The sequence below is a fragment of the Engystomops pustulosus genome, chromosome 1 (genome assembly GCF_040894005.1).
Source record: "Engystomops pustulosus chromosome 1, aEngPut4.maternal, whole genome shotgun sequence".
Taxonomy (NCBI): Eukaryota; Metazoa; Chordata; class Amphibia; order Anura; family Leptodactylidae; genus Engystomops; species Engystomops pustulosus.
In genome coordinates this window covers 118,724,244-118,751,113 of record NC_092411.1, presented here as the reverse complement: position 1 = coordinate 118,751,113, position 26,870 = coordinate 118,724,244, and the positions used below count along the sequence as shown (strand labels likewise).

The following is a 26,870-nucleotide window of genomic DNA, read 5'->3' as shown; positions in this document are numbered from 1 at the left end:
AGGGAAATGGTCAGAAGAAAAGGATAAAACAGGTATTTTATTAGAACCTATGTTGATGCTTATTTGGTTAATTATTCTGGATTGCTTCTCTGGGCTCAGTTCATCCACAACAACCACATCTCTGGTAAATCTTTGATCTGACCTGCCAAATCTCCAGAAGTTTGCTTGTGCTTTTGCAACATCCCCCACCAGGCCCTAGCCTTTTCTTGGGGCCTGGAGACAGCTGGGGCCCGCAGTACCTGAGTGGCTGGCGGTTGCAGCCTAAGCACGCTAGTGTCACGGTGCTTGGTATGGGGAACCGAAGGGCTGTCCTACAGCCTGGCAGGTCTCCAGCAGGGTGGTGTTGGCAAGAAATGATGAGGGAGAGGCTGCTATAGCGGTTCTCCCTGGGGCAACCCTTTGGGATCTGGAGTATGAGTCTCTGTGTGGTGGACAGGGTGCCCGTGATGGTGACAGCCGTAGTAGCAGGGACCAGACGGAGGCAGACGTTGAACAAAAATAACTTACAGTTCTTCATTGGAACCGACAGGAACAGTAGCAACGTGCCTTGACAAATGGTAGAATGCTGGAGATGCAGTTGGAGGGAGCCACAGGATGGATCATCAGCCTGGATGCAAAGGGCTAGGGTAGGATGATATCCCTTTCTCTCACTGACTAACTCACTACACTCTTCAGGCAGGGAGCTTAGCTCTCCTGCTCTGGTCTGGTGTGCTGGCTGCACTGACTCTTCAGAGTCTGACTGAGCTCTTCCTCAGCTAACTCCACTCTCCTCTGAGAGAGAACTGACCTCTAGAAGTTTCCTGACCAGGGGTTTTGTTACTTCCACTGGTCAGTGTGGTTGCTACTCCTCCAATTACATCTCAGCTCACAGATACAAGGTGTAACACATGTGATTGGCTGACACATATTACATCACATAAAACAATTAACTCCTGCCTTACCAGGCAGACTCTATCGCTGCAGTGCTCATCTGTGTTATGTAGTTGTTATGTAGTGACATGCTGTGGGGTTGATCAGACCCTTCACAGGCTGCAAGCTACATGGTGGGAAGTATTCGCAACAACCCCTCTGCCTTGCATCGGCGAAGGTGTTGCACTTTGTGAATGGCTGGTAACGTTTAGAAACTTACCACCAATCACCTTCCTAAAAAAACTTGGAACCTGGCTCAGTACATAGCAGCAGGCTCGGACTGGGCCACCGGGAAGCCGGGAAAACCCCCGATGGGCCCTAACAGCTTATGGTCCCGCCCCCTTATTATCATATGCCTAGCACTGATGCAGTGCTATCGGCATATATCCATGTCAGCCAGCCTGCTCTCCGTGGTCTGGACGGCTCCTGGGACTGAGAGAGGCTGAGAGCAGGCAGAGACAGTGACCCCAGCAGGACAGTCACTGATTACAGCCTCTGCCTCGGGAGTGCAGGGGATCAGCACATTCAGCTGCAGAGTCTCATCTTCCCATAATGCTGGGGCAGTGAGAGAAGCTGTGAGCATGTTACACACCTCACTGCCCAGTGCAGGGGAAGATGAGACTCCGGGCTCTGCTCCAGCCGGCAAGCGATGAAAGGGTTAATGCCCTGCTTCCACAGCACCCATAACTGCGGGCTAAAGTCTTCCCAGCCCTGGAGCTGCTCCTGACAGGCAACTGCACTCACCAATCAGAAGGGGCCTGGTGTTTCAGCACAGCCCGCCCTCAGCACGTCCCTCCTAACCCTGTTGTGCGCGGCGGAGGGACCTCCATGAGGAAGAGAAAGCTGCAAACCTGTACACAGGCCTCCTGCACCCAGCATTAGGTATGTACAGTGCACTACAATTCATATTAGTAATTACACATCTTAGAACTACAACTCCCAGCAGCTGAAAGAACTGCTGAGAGTTGTAGTTCTTCAGCCCAGTCTAATTTTCTACATCTTTACTTTAACCCCTTCTTTTCCATGTGCCTCCCTCCTCTGCAGATTGTCTAAGGCTACATTCACACGAACGTGTGCGGGCACATGGCGCAGGGGAGAGGAGGAAGGGGTGAGCGCTGCTTGCCCCTCTCCTTAGAGAAATATGGGGCACGGGAGAGGAGGAAGGGGTGAATGCTGCTTGCCCCCCTCCATAGAGAAACATTACGAGGGTTCCTTAATATGGGGAAAGATAGGACATGTCCTATCTTTTCCCTGGGTACCAAGTTGTACTCTGCACATGTGCTGCACTGTACCTCTCTGTGCGCCTATTGCCAGCCTACGGGGGCGTATATACAGCTGCAAGCTTGGGGCCAGACCCCCAACGGTCGTGTAAATGTAGCCTTCAATGCATATTTTCCATCATTTCAACAAATACTTGAATAAAAAGCAAATAAAATGATGTACATTACACAAAATGTTATAAATACAAACGTTACTTTGTCCCACAATTGATATAAAATACTTTTTTATTGTTTAGAAGTGACTGATCGCACTGACCAATAAAAGAAAGGGAAAGTGTCTTATGAAGAATTTAAAATGGCGCTGATGTTAAATGACACCTGTGTAGCATTCATAGTTTTTATATTGCCACAGACTTCTATGGGAATGCAAGTGTCAGGCCCCTTCCACACTTGCGTTGCAGATCACGTCAGAGTCTGATCAGGGTGCGATCAGGGTTTGGTCAGTGAAAAACGCACATTTTTCATCAGAGTGCAATCAGTTTTCAGTCAGAGTTTGTTCAGTGTCTCAGTTTTTCACGCGCGTTTTCAATGCAATTTCAATGCGTTTTTCACGTGCAGATAATGGGTGTGAAAAGGACTCAGGACTGAGCTCTATCTTTTCTATGGCAATTGATGCGTGAAAAACGCATTGCACTTGCATTGGACTTGCAAGTGTCTCAGAGTGCAATGCGTTTTTGATGCGTCTGCATAGACTTGTATGGTGCGTTTTTCACACGCGTGACTTGCAAAGGTAGAGCATGCCGAGATTTAAACACGCGTTAAAAAAAACGCGCTTGTGTGCGTGAAAACGAATGCAAGTGTGAAAAAGCCCATTGATTACAATGGGTCAGTGTGCAATACAAGTTCTGCGTGTCAAAAGCACCAACAGAAAACGTGCATGGAAAACGCAAGTGTGAAAGGGGCCTCAATGTAAAGGATTCCCACATGGCTATGGCCGGGCAGTCACACGTCAGCAGCTAGAGAGAAGAAGGGACAAGCGCTGCTCACCTCTCCTTTCTCCATAGAGAATAGCACCGCACAGTCATTCTTACAGACAAAGTTAGAACATGTTCTATCTTTTTTTGCCGCCTTGGCTCAACGCTCAGGCACCATAGATGACTACGGGGGACATATATGTTCATGTGAATGTAGCCTTAATAATAGATCCAGGCACTGAGAAGAAGTGGTAATCTTCTTCTTTTATTTATTTGTGGCCTTGTTCCTACTAAAATCAATGTTTAAAATTATGCTAATGACCCAGAAGTGCTTCTGGGGTGTTACCCAAGCCCTTCTGTGCTGCAGCTTCACATGCAGTTGCACTGTCCCATCCTCCCTCTCTGATCAAGCACTTTCTTCTCCCTCTGCCTGATGTAATCTCACTGCATCTCACTTTCACAATGCAACAGCCTTTGAATCTGCAGCACAGAGAGGCTCTGGTGACAACCAGAAGGACTCCTGAGGGTCATTAGCAATTTTAAAAGTGGATTTAAGAAAGAAGGAGGCCATGGATAAGAAATTTAAGAAGATTACCACAGTCACAGTGCCTGGATCTATGAGAAATGTTCCTGATGGATGTATCATGATGGATTTTATAATCATATATAGCGCCATCCTATTCCGTAGCTTTTTAGAAATCATACAGGACATATGTCCCAAGGTTAACATCTGCAAAGAATTTGTATGTTCTCTCTGTGTTTGTGTGGGTTTCCTCCGGGTCCTCCGGTTTCCTCCCACACTCCAAAACTTACTGGTAGGATGATTAGATTGTGAGCCCCATTGGGGATAGGAACCAATTTGGTAAACTCTGTGCAGCGCTGCGTAATCTGTGTGCACAAGAGCTTACAGTCTATGAGGATGATGGTGTGACACAAGAGCTTACAGCCTATGAGGATGAGGGGGTGACACAAGAGCTTACAGTCTATGAGGATGAGGGGGTGACACAAGAGCTTACAGTCTATGAGGATGAGGAGGTGACACGAGAGCTTACAGTCTATGAGGATGAGGGGGTGACACAAGAGCTTACAGTCTATGAGGATGAGGGGGTGACACAAGAGCTTACAGTCTAAGAGGATGAGGAGGTGACCCAAGAGCTTACAGTCTATAAGGATGAGGAGGTGACACAAGAGCTTACAGTCTATGAGGATGAGGGGTGACACAAGAGCTTACAGTCTATGAGGATGAGGAGGTGACACAAGAGCTTACAGTCTATGAGGATGAGAAGGTGACACAAGAGCTTACAGTCTATGAGGATGAGGAGGTGACACAAGAGCTTACAGCCAAAAATAGCACCATATTTGATCATGGTTTTTACAAGTATTGCAGCTCAGACATAGAAATGAATGGAGCTTGGTTGCAATACCAAGTACAACCTATGGTCAGGTTTGTCACTGTTTTCAGAAGAAAGTAGACATATTTTTCAGCCCACGGACAACCCCTTTATCCACCAAATGCCATGTTTGGTGCTAAATAATAGGAACGCTCACTTTGCAATACTGTGGAGGCCAAGACAGTTGTATTTGTAAGATATCCTATAATTCACACGTCCATTTAGCAGAAGGCGGGCCCCCAGAATCAATTTCACTGGTGGGCCCTTGGCCCCCCAGTCCGACCCTGCATAGCAGACCCATATTTTTTCCAAAAGGGGAAAGTAAAAGAATGTCATTTTCTCAAAAAATCTTATTATTATTTCTCTATTCTGTGACAGAATTTTGTAGTGTTTATGGCATTTATAGTGATTTCAGTCTAAAGTGTTATACAAGGTGGTTAATCTGATCTGATCTGGTGGCTGACTAGATACAGGTAGTAAAATCTCTATAATTTTCTTGTATATATGTTAGTAATTTGCCTGTATATAGAAGAAAGAATCAGCTGACAAATGAAACTTGCCAGATTAGCAGACCCGCTAAATGCTGAAACTTGGTGCATATGACCCCTTTCAGCTAACTGTACATCTGTTTAATAAAATCAGAGATCAAGAGCAAGGTCTTTTGTTTAGCTATGGATTACTTTACTGTAGTACTTTCTGTATGTATGTTGAACACTTTTTGCTTTTTTCAAAGGCTTGTTATGACGTGCCCTTCTAGTGACACGTGCAGTGAAATTGTGTACATTATATACAGTTAGGGCCAGACACAAGTTTTGTTATTTTAGCTGTTTACAAAAACATGTTCAGAAATACAATTATATAATATATATATAATATGGGCTGAAAGTGCACACTCCCAGCTGCAATATGAGAGTTTCCACATCCAAATCGCAGAAAGGGTTTAGAAATCATAGCTCTGTAATGCATAGCCTCCTCTTTTTCAAGGGACCAAAAGTAATTGGACAATGGACTCTAAGGGCTGCAATTAACTCTGAAGGTGTCTCCCTCATTAACCTGTAATCAATGAAGTAGTTAAAAGGTCTGGGGTTGATTCCAGGTGTGTGGTTTTGCATTTGGAAGCTGTTGCTGTGACCAGACAACATGCGGTCAAAGGAACTCTCAATCTAGGTGAAGCAGAACATCCTGAGGCTGAAAAAAAGAAAAAATCCATCAGAGAGATAGCAGACATGCTTGGAGTAGCAAAATCAACAGTCGGGTACATTCTGAGAAAAAAGGAATTGACTGGTGAGCTTGGGAACTCAAAAAGGCCTGTGCGTCCACGGATGACAACAGTGGTGGATGATCGCCGCATACTTTCTTTGGTGAAGAAGAACCCGTTCACAACATCAACTGAAGTCCAGAACACTCTCAGTGAAGTAGGTGTATCTGTCTCTAAGTCAACAGTAAAGAGAATTATCAAGAAGACTTGGCACTCCTTATTTGCGTTTTGAAAAATCAGTGAATTTTATTTCACAAGAAAATTAGTGTGGCAATCCAATTTAAACATGCAACGTTTCGGTCTACATACAGACCTTCGTCAGGCACGGATTGCATGGTATATGTTGAAAAAATGAATAGATTTGCGTCACTGTGGCCGCTATGGCGCTGGAAGAGAGATGGCGGAAGCGTCCGCTCTGGAGGAAAGTAAATACAAAGGGTTCACATCTAGATGCAAACCATTCATCAATTCCAAAAAATAGACAGGCCAGAGTTAAATTTGCCGAAAAACACCTCAAGAAGCCAGCTCAGTTCTGGAAAAGTATTCTATGGACAGATGAGACAAAGATCAACCTGTACCAGAATGATGGGAAGAAAAAAGTTTGGAGAGGAAAGGAAACGGCACATGATCCGAGGCACATCCTCTGTAAAACATGGTGGAGGCAACGTGATGGCATGGGCATGCATGGCTTTTAATGGCACTGGGTCACTTGTGTTTATTGATGACATAACAGCAGAAGAGTAGCCGGATGAATTCTGAAGTGTACCGGGATATACTTTCAGCCCAGATTCAGCCAAATGCTGCAAAGTTGATCGGACAGTGCAAAAAAGTGGAACATTCTGCAATGGCCAAGTCAATCACCAGATCTTAACCCAATTGAGCATGCATTTCACTTGCTCAAATCCAGACTTAAGACGGAAAGACCCACAAACATGCAAGACCTGAAGGCTGCAGCTGTAAAGGCCTGGCAAAGCATAAAGAAGCGTTTGGTGATGTCCATGGGTTCCAGACTTAAGGCAGTGATTGCCTCCAAAGGATTCGCAACAAAATATTGAAAATAAAAATATTTTGTTTGGGTTATGTTTATTTGTCCAATTACTTTTGAGCTCCTAAAATGTGGAGTGTTTGTAAAGAAATGTGTACAATTCCTACATTTCAGATATTTTTGTTCAACCCTTCAAATTAAATGTTACAATCTGCACTTGAATTCTATTGTAGGTTTCATTTCAAATCCAATGTGGTGGCATGCAGAGCCCAACTCGCGAAAATTGTGTCACTGTCCAAATATTTCTGGCCCTAACTGTAGTTGACTTAGCTTATTGCATAAATGTTGTACTAATATATTCAGTTAATCTTGTAGATCATCTGTGTCATTGTGTTGTAAAACTGTAATTTATATGCAAACTTCTTTACGTAGTGGGCTGTCGTTGATATTTGCAGAACCATTTTCATTTTTGAATGGCTCAATATTCGGGGTATCATAGTAGATTATCCTGAAAAAAGACCCAACTCCTTTAATTCATGCAAAACAACATAAGAATGATATCAGTTAGCCCATAGTTGGAAAGAAATTCAGTCACAATAAATCCTTGGATTAATGACCCATTTTAAGAATCTAATTCCTAAAACATGCACTATTTTTCCTTTTAAGAAAGTTATGCCACCTTCACTTTTTCAACCATCACACAATCCCTGTTTATGACGATGGTGAAAGCATCTTTCTTTTGGTAAAGAGGGTGTTCCCTTGTCATCATTACAGGGCTAGTTGTAAAAAGATCATTAGAAACATCTCTGAACTGTCTATTCAAGTAGTTGTAAATAGATCGCCTCATAAACTGTTTTCAATTGTCTTCATCCCTGAGTTTGTTAACGAGTCTTTGTATTCTAATCCAGCTGTTTCACTACCTTCTTTGCACTGTAGTTCAGCTACATTTTCTCCTCTCTATGTTGATTACTAATCCTTCCTTGTTGATTACATTGCAGAGATTAGTATCATCTGCAAGTACCTCTCATCTCTGATCTGTCTAATCTCTCTTTCTATTTGTCAGATACAAGTGAATGTTCTGACGCTAAATGAAAGTGTATATAAACCTTGTACCCTGATAATCTAACCACATTGTCAGCACGCTGCATCTCATAGCAAAGGGGAATCATGCAGTGTCTGCTTAGTGAGTTCCTGCCCACACTCTGGGATTTTACACTAACCATCACTGACTGATATGAGCTATAACAGCAATAAAACTGAGTAAAATTGTAAAGTAAGGGGTTAAAAATGATTGTTTGATTGTTATTGTGTAAACATCACTAAGGGATTAAAATTTGAGAATTTTCAGCAAAACCCTTTAAGAAACCCCTCAAATATTTTTCCCATAAGAGAGTTCACAATTCGATAGTTTCCAGGCTTACATGTTGACCATTTTGGATATTGGCACCATATTGCCGCGTTGAACATACCTGTGCATAAAGAATATTAAAATATTATAAATTAGGGTCTGTAACATTTCACAGATATTTATATCATCAAACCATGTATAATCTTCTTATATTTGTTTTTTAATGGCCTCCTTCCTTTTTAAATCAATTTTTAAAATTATGCCAATGTGTCTGAAGGACTCTGGATGGTGTTACTAGATCCCCTCTGTGCTGTAGATTCCCAGGCTCTTACAGTGTGCAAGGACCCACTGTGTGAGATTACAGCAAGCACAGGAAAGGAGGAAGTGCTGAGGGAGCAAGAGGGTCAGACATTGTAACAGTCTGTATACTGTCCTCTTACACGTTAGCACGGTGTGTAATCTGACATGTAGCTAAACCTCCCTGTCTTCTTAAGAAAAGACTGTAGAAAAACTGTAAATCTTCTCTTTATTGATAGCAGACAGGAAAAGGTGAAACTATAAGATGAATAACAGTGATATTCAGAATACATCAAATGATATGGTACATGGAATACAAATCTGTCATTCACAACAACATGAGGTAATACATCACTCATACTAAGCATACAAACATGTCAACATATACATGGATAATGTGCTCACCAACTATGCTGGAACAGGCTGATTGTAATGAACTTGAGGTACAAACAAGTTATGTGAAGTGGCTCCTCACACTGTCAGATATGAGGAAAGATGGCTGCTGTTATTACAGACTACAGTAATAAGCAATCCCACAATGCCTCAGGAGATTTCCCATAATGCTTAGAAGATTTCCCATAGTGCATTGAAAACTACAAACTAGGAAATGTGCTAAACCACCAGTAGATGGCGCTGTTACCAGCCTTACACTGCAGACGGAAACCTAAGCAGCTGGATTTCTGCAGAGGACAGAACAGTCTGTGAAGCTTAAGCACAGAGGGGCTCTGGTAATATCTCCCAGAGCCCTTGCGGTTTATTAGGTTATGAGGCATAAGTATTAGTATAATTTAAAAAACTTGATGTTAAAATGAAGGAGTCAATGGATAACAAATATAAGAAGATTACCACAGTCACAGTGCCTGCATCTATGAGTAAGTGACCCTGGTTGATCATTCTAGACTTTTATGGTAGATTTCATTTGAGTGTCGGCTCTACTGTTCAGCCAGCAGGACTCGTGTTCACTGCACTGTACTTGGTCCATGGGATCTGACCAGCAAACATTCCATGGACCAAGCACATTCATGTCCAGGGGACCTAAGAGTTATCTTTCTATGTGGGATACAACATGGTCATTGCGATGGCTGGATAGAGTTCATACTATAAAGATGGTGTCCTTCACACAGTTTCTGTATTTATTTGGAGCACTACCACTAACTGTCCCACTGCAAATATTTATGGTGTTTCAATTGGGCAATACCTTTTAATGATAATCTTGGGTAAACAGTTTGATATGAATGAATCCATTTCTGATATCCACTAATGTCATGTACTAACAAATTATAGTATGATGAAGCATGAAGAGGTGAGTGTAGTATATTTCCTCTTGTATTGTAAAGGATACTGGTGAGCATTTATTATTAGCTTTACGGGCATGTTTTTTATTTTTGTGGTTTGCGACATGTGTGCCGTATATATGATAAGTCAGTGCCATAATGTAGCTTCTTTTCCGACACTTGGGTCTTTTTATTTTGTTGCTCAATTTGGGCGCAGTACTTCAGTGCTGACAATTTTCCTGCACTTCTTATTTCCCAGCACTTTTCGGGGGAATTTTTGGATCATGATTATACCAACTAAAAGCATGTCTACCAACTTCTAAACCCCTTTATGAATGAGGTTTGGTGCCACAATATAACATTACAGTGCAAATCACTGCTAAAATTGGGAAATTTTCTCACTGGGAAAGTGGGTATTTAGGAAGAACAAAGACTAGCTAAAATATGATTTGTGTGAGAATGGATACATTTTTATATATACACAGGGGCGTAACAACAGCCGTAGCTGCTGCTTCGGGACCAGCGTAGCACAGGGGCCCGCAATGAACTGCGGAACCAAAATTTATGTTATGATACCCCAGACTGAAAGCCCACCTTACCCCCCACTGACAGAACATTTGCCCGCCCTCAAACCCACTCCATGGTAGAGTTCACCGTCCCTCACCCCGTCAGATGGCACAGCCAAACTGCCCTGCCACCCACAGCAAGTGGGACGTTTTTTTGATGAATCACCTTTTTCAAGCTTGAGAAAGTGATTCATCATCAAGACGTAGCACTTGGAATAAAGACTTAACATGGTTCTAACATTTTGGAGTGCTGCCTGCTTTTCCATTTGATAATATATATCTGTATATATGTATCTGTTTTATGTGTGTTTTGTATATAGCGTGTATGTCAGGCGTGAGGGGGGAAAGACAACCAGACAGTGAGCCCTGAGGCTGAACCCCCCCCACTGTCCCTACCTACTTGCCTCAAGACAGCTCTAGCAACTGCGGACAACCTCGGTGGCGGTCCCTATACTATGTAAGTGACACACGTAACAGGACAAGACAGACAACACAATAAGGGGTAGTCGACAAGCCAGAATCAAAACCAGAAGAATCGCAGTACAAAGTCAGTAGGCAAAAAACGGTAGTCAAAGTCAGGCAGAGGTTCGGCAACGATAACAGAAGGTACAAAGAGGTCACAGGGAAATATGGGGAGCTGGGATATCCAGGTAAGAACTAGACAATAGCCAGCACGCAATTGAGCCACTAGCTGCCTTATAAGTGAAGCTGGAGAGACAGACAAGAAGCTGATAGGACTAGTGCTGATTGGAGCTGAAATCACCTGCATCAGTCCAGCAAAGACCAGGTAACTCATTAACTGCTGGACCATAGTCATCGGGTGTGTCCAGATTCCAGAGGCACAATTCACATTGCACATTACTGTCAGAACTTGCTGCACCACCGCAATCGGGCGTGTCAAAACCCCTGAGACACAATTCACACTGAACGGTTCTGACAGTACCCCCCCTCTTATGAGGGGCCTCAGGACCCTTAATCGTTGAACCAGGCTTAGAAGGATTATGTAAATGGTACCGCTGGACCAGACGGGGCGCATGCATGTCTTTAGCAGAGACCCATGTGCGCTCCTCCGGTCCGAAACCCTTCCAGTGGACCAGATACTGTAAGGAGTCCTGTACCCAGCGGGAATTCAAAATTTTCTCCACCTCATACTCCAATTCCCCCTGGACGATGAGTGGAGCCGGAGGAGGTGAAGGCAACACCGGTGGCACATATCTTTTAAGAAGAGACTTATGAAACACAGGATGGATACGAAGAGCATTGGGTAGTTTCAACCTAAAGGTTACCGGATTAATGATTTCCACAATGGTATAAGGTCCAATATATTTGGGTGCCAGTTTCCCTGACTGCACCCTAAGTTTCAGATTTTTAGCTGAAAGCCAGACCTTCTCACCTAGTACATATTGCTGGCCAGATATACGTCTTTTATTAGCATGTCTTTGATAAGACTCTTGGGCTTTTACCAAGTTCTGATGAGCTTGGGCCCAAACTGTGCACAGTTTAGAGAAAATGGCCTCGGCTGAGGGATTAATAGATTCTGCAGAATGAACAGACGAGTACCTGGGGTTAAAACCATAATTACAGAAGAATGGTGACATCTTAATAGCACGTTGTTCATGATTGTTTATAGCAAACTCTGCTAGAGAAATGAAGTCTTTCCACTTATTCTGAGTATCAGCCACAAAACATCTTAGAAATTGCTCTAACGATTGATTGGTCCTCTCTGTCTGTCCATTAGTCTGAGGATGGAATGCAGACGAGAAGGACAGAGAGATACCTAATTTGCCACAGAACTCTCTCCAAAACCTAGCCACAAACTGGACACCCCTGTCGGAAACAACATTCTCAGGCACCCCATGAAGACGTAGAATATGATTAATAAAAAGTGTGGCGAGTGTGCGAGCGTTAGGCAGTTTACGTAGTGGAATGAGATGACACATCTTAGAAAATCTATCCACCACTACCCAAATGACTGTCTTACCCTTAGATAGTGGCAAGTCGGTAATAAAATCCATAGAAAGATGCGTCCAAGGTCTCGTAGGGACCGGTAGAGGATGTAACAGACCCTCGGGTGGCCTACGAGGGACCTTGGACCTAGCACAAACCTCACAAGCTTCGACAAAAGCCTTGACATCTCGAGCCCAAGATGGCCACCAGTAATGGCGTGAGAGCAGATACTTAGTACCTGCCACACCTGGATGACCAGACAAAACTGAACTATGAATCTCTTCAAGAACTCGGAGTCGAAGGTTAGGCGGTACATACAACAAAGAGTCTGGAGTGTTATGAGGTGCTTGACCCCGAGATTCTGCAATCAGGGTCACCAAGTCAGGTTGCAAAATAGACACTACTACCCCGGGTCTTAAAACAGTATCAGATTGAGTTCTGGGGGAACTTTCTAAATCAAAGCTACGAGACAAGGCGTCAGCCTTGATATTACGGGAACCAGGTCGGTAAGTGACTTCAAAATCGAATCTGGTAAAAAACAAAGCCCATCGGGCTTGACGTGGCGAGAGACGTTTAGCATTGTCTAGGTAAACCAGATTCTTATGATCAGTGAGTACCACCACCTTATGTTTGGCACCTTCAAGGAAATGCCTCCATTCATCAAATGCCAACTTGATGGCCAATAGTTCTCTATTACCGATATCATAGTTACATTCAGCTTGAGAGAACTTCTTTGAGAAGAACGCAATAGGTCGCAGGTTAGTAAGAGTGTCCGATCCTTGGGACAACACCGCTCCTACCCCTACCTCTGATGCGTCCACCTCCACAATAAATGGACGTTCAAAATTAGGTTGAGTCAGTACTGGGGCCTCTGAAAAACACTTACGGAGCTTGTCAAATGCTCGGATAGCCTCATGAGACCAGTTGACAAGATCTGCCCCCTTCCTGGTGAGATCAGTAAGTGGTTTGGCTATAACAGAAAACCCCTTAATAAATTTCCTATAATAATTAGCGAACCCCAGAAATCTTTGTAAGGCCTTCAAATTATTGGGACGTTCCCACTTTTCGATGGCCACCACCTTAAGGGGATCCATACGGAAGGAATTAGGGGTGACGTAGTAACCCAAAAAAGAGACCTCCTGGATACCAAACTGACATTTAGACAACTTAGCAAACAGACTGTTTTGTCTAAGCAGTTCCATCACTACACGAACATGTTTTATGTGTGAAGCCCAGTCGGGAGAAAAAATCAAAATGTCATCTAAGTAGACCACAAGAAAACGACCTAGATGCTGACGAAATATATCATTCACAAAATGTTGAAAGACCGCCGGGGCATTGCATAAACCGAAAGGCATCACTAGATATTCAAAATGACCCTCTGGTGTATTGAAAGCGGTCTTCCATTCATCACCCTCTCTGATTCTAATCAAATTGTAAGCCCCTCGCAAGTCTATCTTGGAAAACCATTTGGCCCCCACAATTTGGTTAAATAAGTCAGGAATCAGGGGTAGAGGGTGTTGATTCTTAACAGTGATTCTGTTAAGTTGTCGATAATCTATACAGGGTCGTAATCCCCCATCCTTCTTTCCCACAAAAAAGAACCCTGCTCCCAATGGGGAGGAAGATGGGCGAATGTGACCCTTCTGGAGACTTTCCTTAATATACTCCCGCATAGCCTCCCTTTCTGGACAAGACAAGTTAAAAATACGACCTCGAGGAAACTTGGCACCGGGAATTAATTCAATGGCACAGTCGTATGATCTGTGTGGCGGCAACCCGTCCACAGCTTTTTCATCAAATACATCTGCATAATCGGACAAAAAACTCGGAATACCCTCTTCCATGGAAGAGCACCCAGCAAAAGAAACCACCTCACAATGGGAGTCACATTCAGTACCCCATTTTACCAGTTCCCGGTTTGCCCAATTAAAAACAGGATTGTGCTTCTCCAACCAAGGCAAACCTAAGATCACATCAGACGACAGGTTATGCAGACACAAAAACTTCATACGTTCCACATGAACTGCCCCCACCTTAACCTCAAGACAGGGAGTGATGTAACGTATATCCCCCTGAGCAAAGGGGGCTGAGTCTGCTCCTGTGACATTAACAGGAGATTGGAGCAGAAGGGGACACACCTCTAGACCGGAAAAGAACATAGGGTTAACAAAATTAGCAGAAGACCCCGAGTCAATCTGAGCATAACCAGAGATGTTTCTCCCTCCCAAAGACAATGAAATAGGCAATAATAACTTATTCTTATTGGTGAAGGTTACCTGTTCGCCTGAGTGACCCCCTCGATAGTCACTCAGGCGTAGAAGTTTTCCGGCGGTGGTCCAGGAAGGGATGGACATTGCCGGACTCGATGTCCTGCTTTCCCACAGTAGAAACATAAGTTGTTCAACACACGATATGCACGTCTGGTCTTGGCATCAGTAGAATCCACTTGCATAGGTTCCTCTGATGGGGGTATAGCAGGAGGGGAAGGACTAGGGTTGGTAACACGAACAGGTGAAGGTCTAAAGGCGTCTGATGTACCTCTCTCCTTTAGCCTGTCTCTCAAGCGTCTGTCAACTCGGATAGCTAATGTCATGCTATCCTCAAGGGAACTAGGAGTGGGATAAGCTACCAACAGATCCTTCAACCGATCATTCAGTCCGACACGAAACTGAAATCGGAGTGCCGAGTCATTCCAAGTGGAGGGACCACTCCACTGCCTAAACTCCGAGCAATATTCCTCCACAGGACGTCTACCCTGCCTCAGACCTGTCAAGTGACGTTCAGCATTAGCTGCACTATCCGGGTCATCATACAGTAGCCCTAGGGCCTGAAAAAACCCATCCACCGTCTGCAACTCAGGAGAACTAGGAGGTAACGAGAAAGCCCATTCCTGTGGTGACCCCTGGAGTAGAGACATAACTATGCCCACCTTCTGGACCTCATCCCCAGAAGAGCGGGGGCGCAATCTAAAAAACAATTTACACCCCTCCCGAAATGCACAGAATCTCTTTCTATCCCCACTGAACTTATCTGGGAGTTGCACAGGTGGCTCAGGTGGTGCTGGGGAAGCCATGGTAAACTGACGTGGGGCCGTCTCCTGCTCATGAAGCCGAACAGCTAGTTCCTGCACCATGGTGTTGATTTGCTGCATCTGTTCCACAATATTTGTCAACGCAGTTGTGCTGTCCATGACAGCGACAGTATATTAGGCTGGCTATTCTGTCAGGCGTGAGGGGGGAAAGACAACCAGACAGTGAGCCCTGAGGCTGAACCCCCCCCACTGTCCCTACCTACTTGCCTCAAGACAGCTCTAGCAACTGCGGACAACCTCGGTGGCGGTCCCTATACTATGTAAGTGACACACGTAACAGGACAAGACAGACAACACAATAAGGGGTAGTCGACAAGCCAGAATCAAAACCAGAAGAATCGCAGTACAAAGTCAGTAGGCAAAAAACGGTAGTCAAAGTCAGGCAGAGGTTCGGCAACGATAACAGAAGGTACAAAGAGGTCACAGGGAAATATGGGGAGCTGGGATATCCAGGTAAGAACTAGACAATAGCCAGCACGCAATTGAGCCACTAGCTGCCTTATAAGTGAAGCTGGAGAGACAGACAAGAAGCTGATAGGACTAGTGCTGATTGGAGCTGAAATCACCTGCATCAGTCCAGCAAAGACCAGGTAACTCATTAACTGCTGGACCATAGTCATCGGGTGTGTCCAGATTCCAGAGGCACAATTCACATTGCACATTACTGTCAGAACTTGCTGCACCACCGCAATCGGGCGTGTCAAAACCCCTGAGACACAATTCACACTGAACGGTTCTGACAGTGTATGTGTATGTATATGCAGTATATGGGTGTATATACTTTATGTATGTGTGCATATGCTGTGTGTGTGTATATGCTCTATATACTGCATGTATGTATGTGTGTATTTGCTGTGTATGTGTGTATATGCTTTATATACTGTCTGTGTTTATGCTGTATGTATACACAGCATGTGTGTATATGGTATGTTTATACAACCCATTTGAATGTATGTGTATATATGGTAAGTGTATACTGTATGTATACGTATATGATATATATTTTAAATTGGAAACTGAACTTCAGTGGAGTTTAATTTGCTCAATGCACTGGTATCATGGGTCCACAATCTCAACCATTCTGCAGTGTGTAATGTGACAGGACTTGATCCCCTTGAACAAATGTTAGAGCACACAAAACAGCATCTAGTTACACAGCCAAAGGACAACAATTCTCAGCGTCTTTTTTTCACTGGGCTATTTTTGGCGGAGGCTTCTGTTGATTGCAAAGGTTTAGCCCTGCCAGTTTTTTGGCAACCCCCTGTCCTTGTTCAAAGACTTCCATTTGTTATGCATTGTCCAGGCACATGAGTCATGGGAGGGAGGGAGAGTGACCTGCAGGATAAGGCAGTGACTGTACTGGGTTACAGTAGTGCCAGAAGCTCACCACATATAGTGATTCTCTCCTGCTATATAGGGGTAATACTGTGCAGCTCAGGGAGAGTGACTAACACACAAATTCACTCTCAGCATTTCCACGCACACACACACACTGACAGGAGGAAACACTTGACAGCCTTGAAGACTGAGATTTCCAGGACTATCAGGAGTTCAGAGGAAATAAATTGCTGAAGTGGAATCTCGGCCAGGGAGGAGCTCATCGACCCCCCCCTTCTCTTGGGATCCCCTTTTATCCTGACATTCAGCTTGTTTTCCTCATCTCAAGTGCAAAGAAGAACTGAAGTAAGGTTGGAAGGAAGACAAGCATGGAGGTGAACCCCATCCCTGTTGTAACAGTTCAGACTGTCCCTTATGATGATCAGAAACCTGGGAGTAATGGATTTAGGAAGCCGACAGCTGTGTTTGAAAGCAAGAAGAACTATCTGCAGAACTTTATCCAGAGTGTGTTGTCCTCTATTGATCTGCGAGACCGCCAGGGATGTACCATGGTGGTTGGCAGTGATGGCAGGTACTTCAGCAAGACAGCCACCGAGGTCATTGTACAGATGGCAGCTGCCAATGGGGTAAGGCAGGCTTTGCTCTGTAACAGATATATGGTTGAATACTAAATTATCATAACCGAATTATTATATGTCTATTCGTACGTAGTACATTAGAGGATTGCATATAATTTTGCTCCATGTAATATATACAAAAACTTCTCAATAAATTAGAATATCAGCTGAAAGTTCTTTTTTTTCAGTCATTCAATTCAAAACGTGAAACTCATATATTGTATAGTGTCACTACAAATAGAGTGAGCTTTTTCAAGTGTTTATGTTAATGTTGATGATTTTGGGTTACAGAAAATTAGAATATTGTATTAGACCAACTGCATAAAAGCTTCTGAACACAGAAATGTTGCTCTAATGAAAAGTATGGCATGGAGGAAATCAGCTGATGGCATTGCGGAGGTGTTATGGAAGCCCAGGTTGCTTTGATAGCAGCTTTCAGCTTGTCTGCATTGTTGGGCTTGGGGTTTCTCATTGATTTTCTGTGAGGTCAGGTGAGTTTGCTGGGCAATCGGGCACAGTGATACTATGGCATTAAATCAGCATTAAATCAGGTATTGGTACTTTTGCCAATGTAGACAGGTGCCAAGTCCTGCTGGAAAATAAAAATTCCATCTTCAAAAGCTTGTTGGCAGAGGGAAGCATGAAATGCTCTTAACCAGCAGATGAGATGGCTCCCCAAATCATCACTGATTGTGGAAACTTCAGACTAGACCTTAAGCAGCTTGAATTGTGCCTCTCCACTCTTCCTCCAGACTCTGGGACCTTAATTTCCAAATGAAATGCAAAAGACGGACCCCTCTGCCCACTGTGACCTTTGGTGAAGCTCATAGAATGCTTTACTATCGTCCCAGCTGTAAGGTGTCTGTTATGAAGCTTTATTGATAATCATTGGTCCCCTTACAGCAAAAAATTTTGAAACTACAATTGTCACTGGGGCAAAAAAAAAAAAAAATTCTCGAACTATAATTATAAAGTATACATTTTTCGACTTACATACAAATTCAACTTAAGAACAAACGTATGGAACTTATTATATATGTAACCCGGTGGACTGCCTGTATGTAACTATTTATGACTAAGGCCAGATATGGCTGATGATTGATGGAAAAGATCACCAGACAAATAATGGTTTCAAACCTGCCTTCGCAGGTTGTATCTGCAATGCATTTTAAGAGTGTTTGCAGCTTTAACACATTAAATCAACACATGCGCATGTGATCAAAAATAAATGTCTCACAAGAAACACATTAGTTTGATCAATTCTACAACGTTTGCACTTGGAGAATTGATTGCATGCATGGGTTTCTAGTACAAGACATGTGTTATAAATACGCAACACATTGCTAAGGCCAAAGACATCTATCCCAAACCTTGTGCTGACTACGTTCAATGACGACAACAGGATATAAGCGTCACAGTTCCCAGCTGAACAGCAGTGCTGAACTGTAACAATGATTGGCGCTGCTATTTCGTACTATAGTTTGGCACTGTGTTCAGTCCATGAAACCTGGTGTGTCTGGGATTCTCAAACTTTCAGCCGTCATATGTCTCTGGCCTAACACAATTTGTGAATACAGCTAATGATCACGACCTAGATGATTCTCCCAGCTAATTTGCAGCAGTTTAGCACTGGATAATACAAAATCGACTCCTACGTACAATGTTGTGGCTATGTGTATCCATCCTACAAGGCGGGTAGGAGAGACATATTTCTTTCTGTTCTTCTAGGTAGAGAAAGAGAGATACAGGACAGGTAGTGACATCTACTCCTTTCTCTCAGTACTACCTTAATTACAACCTACTCTGTTCTTTTAAATTGAACCACCATCTTACATCAATACTACCACCTAAAATCCAGACATTGTAGGTCCCCTCTTACCACCGTCATGTTCCCCCTTTGCCCATGGATCCGGAGTTGTCATTCTGTGCAATACTAATTGCTGTGTGAGTGGGTGTTTGACCTGGAGTACTCCATCCAATATCCCAATATGACTGGTCCTCCGGGCAGCAGCCTTGTAACCAGAGCAAGGGTGGCCTTAACCTGCTATCCTCAGTGACTCAAGAAGAAGAAGCCTTGAGTGGTGGTTGACTTTTAAGAACTCAACCACCATTCATGGACCCCCAGCAACTCTGAGACTAAATAGGCTGCAACAATACCATTAGATGCTAACCCTTTAGGGGATGCAGGGTGAACCCCTTGATCATGCCTCACCTCCATTTACAACAGGGGTATACCACAGGAACAGCATATTACAACTATGCCTCTTCTGTATATACTGTACCTACATAGTCACTGACTAGTACTAGTACTCTTATTCTGTGCTTCATGGCCTAGTATTACAACCTACTACTACTCCTGTGTATATGGATTTCCCTTAGAGGAAATGGGGGCCCACCTTTGCAACCTTTACCCACCACTGAGTTAAAATGGAATGATCACCCATTTCACCCATTGATCTCTCCATTGCAAAACTTTACAGTTGATAACATACAGTCAGGACAGCAATCCAATACTCACCCAATACGGACCCAGGCTTGTCCATCAGAGCCAGCTCTATCCTGTACCCCATTAACTTCAATAAGACTTCTGTAGAAGCTTACAAGATTCTGAAGTCCCAATGGCATGGAGCAGGTCAGGAGGACTTGCAAACCCCTTTCTGCTAATGGTGATGAAATATGTAATAGAGGGGGCATTGTATATATCTAATAAAGGGAGCATAGTATATAATATAGCCCATATAGCTATAGAATGGGCACAATATAATCCGATAAAGGAAGCACATTTGTAGTTATTTCAGCGACACAGAATAGAAATGATATATTATGTATATTAAGCTGCCTTTCTGAAAATTCATTGTTTTGAATTCTTTAGTTTTCTCCCTGTTCAGCGCAGTGCAGCACTCCCTTCCTGCAGGAGTGATGCCTTAGTGTTATACAGAGTATGATCAATGATATGTATACAGATACATCATCACTAGAGATGAGTGAGCACTAAAATGGAATAGCATAGCGGTTCTATTTTTTATTTGTTTTGGAAATGGTTCCATGATTAAGAGCGACAGTATGGGGCATCCATATTGCGCTGCTATGATTGAAACTTCAGGTCTCCAGGATGGCGGCGACAGATGGGCCGAGTTCCATTATGTATCTAGTGAAACACCTGAAAATTCTGCCTGACACATCTCGTTTGATAAGGGGACGATGTATGGAGGCAGTAAGGTAGTAGTAGATTAAAGGTGCTGCAGTTAAAACTATGTTAGTTGGATCTTGGGATGGAGCTTTCGCCTGTCCAAGGCCCTGTCTCTCAGCTCCTCCCCACCCAAAATGGGCCTGCGGGCCAGAAGCGTTTACTTTGAAAAAATTATAATTTACAAACAGCACTTCTAAGAACCTTTTGTATCAAGATCAAGTGTAGTACTGTTCTTATAAGTAATTGGCCTGGTTATGGCAGGGGAGGGGAACGTAAACAGATGCGCAAGTAGCGCTGAGTAATTTGGAGATGTGGACAATGAGGGCTTGGGCGTGTGGGTGGGTTGCACTGTATTTCCTCTTGCGCTCCAGCATCTGGGGTATAGAGAGCTGGACGCTGCGCATGGAGACATTGGTGAACGCTGTGGAGGATCATGGAGGATTGTGGAGGCGAAGGTGTGGTTTTCGCCCAGGAGGTGTTTGTGCCATGGTCCTGGGCAGGGGGCTGACTAGCAGAGGCAGCAAATGACACAGGGGAAGGAGCATTGGTGGACATGGCCGGAGGTGAATGGCCTTGGTTCCATTGAGTGGGGTGTTTAGCATTCATATGCCTGCACATACTGGTGGTGGTTAAGCTAGTAGTGGTGGAACCCCTGCTGATCCTGGTGTGGCACAGGCTGCACACCACAGTCCGTCCATCATCCGGTGTTTCTGTAAAGAACCTCCAGACTTCAGAAAATCTAGCCCTCGCCACGGAAGCTTCACTATGTGAAACATTTGGCGCTGATGCACCAGCTCTGGCCCTGCCTCTCCGTCTGGCCCCACCACTGCCTCTTCCAACCTGTTCTCGTATAGGACTCGCCTCCGTTTCACAAGCACTGTGTTCACCCGGCATATCAACCCAGCTTGGGTCTGTCACCTCATCATCCTCCGATCCCTCAGTCTGCTCCCCCCTCGGACTTCCTGCTCTGACAACAACTTCACCACTGTCTAACAACCTTGTCTCCTCATCGTCCAATACCTCTTTACACACTTCTTCCATTACGTCAAGAAAGTCATCATGACCCACAGACTGCGACTGGTGGAAAACCTGGGCATCGGGAAAGAGTATGCTGGTTCAAATGCCAAATTTTCCGGGGAGGGGGCAGACTGGGGGGAAGGAGGTTGAGGTGGAGGAACTGGAGGAGTGCTCACTTGGGAAATATGGGTGGACTGCGTGGAAGACTAGTTGGTGGACAGATGGCTAGATGCATTGTCCGCAATCCACGACATCACCTGTTCGCACTGTTCTGGCCTCAACAGTGCTCTAACACGAGTCCCAGTATCTTGAGACATGAAGCTAGGGAGTGTAGCTCTGCGGCGTTCCCCTGCTCCCTCATCAGCAGGTGGTGTCTCACCCAGCCCAGGACCACGGCCTCTGACCCCTGCAGTAGTTGGATGCCCACACCCTTGTCCTCTACCCCTAGCCCTCAGGTTCAACATTTTCAAAATTAAAGTCTGTTATATAGACGAAACAGAAATATAAACTGTAAATTTTTTTTGTGTTTTTTTGTGTTTTTTAATTTTTTTACAGAACAAAACGTGCAGGAGAAATCACACAGCAACCACAGAAGATGATTGTTATGGCTAGTTTCTAACCTACACTGACAGCACACAACAGGATTTTGTGCTGTGCCTGTGACTTTCAGTTTTGAAAAAAAAAAAAAAAATCGGCAGACTGTGCCTAATTCAACCCCTAATAAATTGTCCCACTTAGGTGTTTGAGATGGATATGTGTGTCACTAAGAGCTAAATAGAACGTTCGCAAGTCTCCCTGCAAATTTGTCACAATATGGTACTAGCTGCACTACTAGTGCCAGCAAGCCCAGCCACAAGCAAATAAAAAAAAATTAAAATATAACGCTATTGTAGCCCTAAGAAGGGCTGTTGGGTTCTTGTAGAATCACTCCTGCCTAACAGTAATATACTAGAACACCCTAACCCTGAGCAGCAGCAGTTCTCTCCCTAATGGCATCCAGACAGAGAATGATCCGAGCAGCGCGGGCAGGGGCTAGTATATTCCAGGGTCACCTGATCCGGCCAGCCAACCACTGCTATCGACATGTAAGTGTACCACGTGATGCTGGGTGTCGTGCAGAGTCTCCTGGCTTGTGATTGGCTCTGTTTCTGGCCTCCAAAAATCTAAACGCCGCAAGATGACATTTTCTCGAGCGGGCGAAATACTCGTCCGAGTACCGAGCAGTTGTGAGTATGCTAATGCTCAAACGAGCATCAAGCACATATGCATATCTAATAGAAAGAAACACAATATATATATCTAATAAAGGGAGGATGGTATTTAATAGAAATGCACATTACATACCTAATAATAGGGGGCACAGTATCTATGTATATTTATAATAGGGGGCACAGTATTAATTGAAAGGGGGGATTGCATGTATTCATTCATTATGAGTGTACTGTATACATGTAAATTAGTGGGCTCTGTACATATGCAAAATAATTTGGGATACTGTATATACTGTATGTATATAGAGACCTGAAATTTGTCCTGGTTTCTGTATGAAACTCGATTCTGGTACTGTATTTATGTATTGGACTCCATACTGGTGCTGTATTTATGTACTAAGCTTTGTTCTGGGGAAGTTTATACATGTATCTCTATTATAATACTTCATGACATGTACAATATTATAATTTGAAAGACACTGTGCATTTTAAATAAAGGAGGGTGACTGTATATGTTAGAATTCATTTGTGGGGAGCAATGTATTAGCTAACTTAGTGGGATAGTGCGGCATACACTATAACCCATACATAAATGCATGTCTCTAATATTTTTCAATTAGTGAGGGGTTTGTTTATGCAAAAATTCGGTGCTTGTTGTACATATTTTAATGCCCTGGGAGAAGGGAAGACATTCTTTTGATATTTGCCCTGTACAGGGCAAATAGAGAGGCAGAGAGGCAGCAAATATTATGCATATATGCCAACATTTTTACACAATTTCATGCCATTAAATAAAAGGATGTTCAAAGTTATACTAGACAGGGTTAAACTACATCAGATTTAGCATTATTTATCAGACAGTTTGATAAATTTTGATGCAATTTAAGACTGTCAAGTCTATCTACTTTGAAACACTTTTGATAAATCTGCCCTAGTATCCTCGGTAAATTCAAAGTCCTAGGATCCTCTAGAGCAGTGATGGTGAACCTTTTATAGACAGAGTGCCCAAACTACAACCAAAATCCACTTTTTTACTCTGAAGTGCCAACATGGCATTTTAAGCAGTAACTTATTGCAACGTGTTCTTCCACATCTTTCAATTGTATCGGCCACCTAATGCCACTAATACATTTGGAAGAAAGACGGCAAATAGCTTCTCTCCAGAATCTCTCTGTACAGGAAGAATGGTGGGTCTAGCAGAATGACCTCCAAAGATAATGCAGTTCTGTAAACACCTTCTTACTTTTCCCGCAGATCCAAACTGGCAATGAAGTGTTGCTTTAAAATAGCGCTGAGAGCAGCTTTTCTTAAGTTGCCTGCGACTGCAGAAAGATTTGGTGGATTTGGTTTTATTTGGTGAACTCTGTCCTGATGGCCTGAGTGCCCACAGAAAGGGCTCTGAGTGCCACCTCTGGCACCTGTGCCATAGGTTCGCCACCACTGCTCTAGAGAAAGCAACACTTTGCTCTGACATTCTTATGTGGAATAAGCGGTTTCATATTTTATTGATGTCTTCTTGTAACTAGGCACAAGAGACTGAAACCTGTGGGAATATGTTGCCAAAAGCAGGATGCTTTAAAATTTCCCAGACCAAGCTTCCCAAAAGAATTAAAGTATCACATGTGGGGGAACTTTAGATACTATTTCCCCATAGCTTGCATAGTATTTGACACTTAACGTAAGAACCACATATTAGTTTAATTGTACCCTTCTCCCTCAAATACAATTTATCTGGCACCTTGCCCTTCAGACCAACACAGCATGGTCCTCACTTCTAAACCGGCTGCATAAAGCAATGCATTATGCAAGATACTCATTGCATTTTTCTATTGAGCACTGTAAAAATGATGTTGCATAAAATTTTGTGGAATTTTGTACAGAGAAAAAATGCTGTAGTATTTGGCAATGAGCTATACTCTTTATTAAAGGGGTGTATTTTCATTTTAAAAGGACAGATCCACAGCAGGACACTAAAGCACATTGCCATAACCCAGCAATGTAAGCATGAATATTGCAGGCTCAAATACACATCACTGCATATCTGCAGTCTAAAGATGCCCAAAGAGGGTACATGACTGTTGTGGTAAATGCATGAATATTGCCACTTATTTACAGACATTTCCTAATATTTAAACAATATCACACAATAGTACAGAAGTGCAGCCTGGTGAAAAGTGGCAATTCACATGTGTTTAACTTAACAAGCATGTGTTGTATATGGGCAAAGCAAGGTTTTAATGGGAAGCTACAATGTTGTCGTCTTGAACACCCTAACAGATATTTGTGTCAGAGAAAACTTATTGTGGAGGAAGTAAATTTTGTATATATGGCAGAAACACAGTGCTGCACTGATTCTGGATGAAAAGCAGTCCTCTACTCACGTACAATTTCATTTGAAATGAACCTTAAAGGGGTATTCCCACGAAGACAAGTTTCTTAAATGTACTCAGGATAACAAAACAACGCATTTGGGCAGATTTATCAAGCTACCTGAAAGTCAAAATATGGTCGTGGTGTACACAATTTCGGTTGCCCCTAGACCTGACCCTGTATCTTCTAACTTTAAGGTCGGCAGCCAACTTGTCTGCATATGCTGCAATCATGTTTTTCCAACAACCACAACTATAACATCTACATCCACACAACAAACGTTTAAAATACACAATTACATTAATTGCAATAGTACTTTTGTGGTGTACTATATCACATACACCAAATGTAATGTGCAATATATGGGGTGTACAACATGTCCATTAAAGGTACAAATCAGACTTCATCTCTCCGATGCCAACAACCCGTCGGCACTTAATATTTCTATGGCCTCGAAACATTTCCAATCGATACATAAAGGTGACTGTTCACATGCTGCGGTTACAGCAATAGAAAAAGTTAGAAAACCTATATGCGGTGGGGATCACAGACAGAGACTTATGAATAGAGAAAGTTTTGGGATTTTCACATTACAAACGAGATTTCCACTGGGCTTAAATAAAAGACATGACATTATCTACCATTATCTGAGTAATTCCATTATTTGTCAAACATTCCACCTATCTGGTTCTCCAATGTCTATGCACTATTTGAACTCACACTCCAGCTATATGTATGATGTTATATGTATATATCTGAAGTTAGCACCTACTATGCAATTTTTAACTGTGTTATGTCCCCTTTAAATGTGATCACATGACTGCAACAGCGGGCTATTTAAAAATCACCTGTTCATGTTTCACGCTATGCCATGACTTAGATTTTTCCATAAAATGCGTAAAGGCATTAATGCTGTGTATTTCTGTGTCTCCAACATGTTCGATTGCAAGATAATCTTTTAACTTTTTGAAATAAAGTTTGACGTTTTACTCTGGATCGTTGTGCAAGCTGGACTTTAGTGTGCATTCTCCCTATATATAAACCTGTACCCTGATAATCTAACCACGGTGTCAGCACATAGCACAGAGTGTCTGTTTAGAGACTCTGGAAATTTACAATGATAGGAGCTAAAACAGCAATAAAAGTCAAATTGTAAAGTAAGGAGTTACAAATCATCTTTATTGTGTAAACAGCACTAGGGGATTGAAATCTGAGAATCTTCTTTCATGTGCAAACCCCTTTAAAGGACATTTACTCATAGTAGATAGTCCAAACATACTTGCTTGTTCTTTACTCTAGGGCAGTGGTGGCAAACCTATGGCACAGGTGCCAGAGGAGGCACTGTATGGGCACTGAGGCCATCACCCCAGGGCAGGGTTCGCCAGACAGGACTCAAGGCCTCTTGCAGCCCCAGGCAGCCCAGGACCCTAGAAAGAAGCTACAATGATAATCCAAACTTCCTCTCCTTCTTTCTACTGTATTGGTGTCCTCAGGTGCCTATATAATTTAAACCTGTGAAAGAACAGGGAGTAATAAGTTACTGCTTACATTATTGCATTGGCACTTTGCAAAAAATATGTGGGTTTTAGTTGTAGTTTGGCCACTAGGTGTCTAAAAGGTTTGCCATCACTGCTTCTAAAGGGTGGCAATGTCTTTCTCATGTCGAGGAACAGGTGCATTTGTCTAAAAAAAAGTCTTTATATAAATTTGCAGATGAACCGCTTGCCCTCTGTCTTTGTCTCTGGACTGCCTCTTGGCTCCAGCATCTGATTATTTATGCACACCTCCTGGTCTCTATACTTTACAACCTGGTTCCGCCCGTCACTCAGGCAGGCAGCCAGTGACAGGGCTAGGCTTCAAAAGT

General features: G+C 43.3%; 1 protein-coding gene across 2 annotated transcripts in view; it reads left to right on the top strand.

Moving 5' to 3' along the window:
- PGM5 (phosphoglucomutase 5) overlaps positions 1–26,870 on the top strand; it is a 154,543-nt gene that overhangs the window by 54,897 nt on the left and 72,776 nt on the right. The window contains exon 1 of one of the 2 annotated variants that reach the window (XM_072151386.1): positions 16,573–17,227. The exons of the other annotated variant lie outside the window; for it this stretch is intronic. Within the exon in view, the coding sequence (XP_072007487.1) occupies positions 16,970–17,227 (258 nt within the window). The 5' untranslated portion in view covers positions 16,573–16,969. Of the gene's footprint in view, positions 1–16,572; positions 17,228–26,870 lie in introns of those variants that run through there. 2 annotated transcript variants of the gene reach the window in all.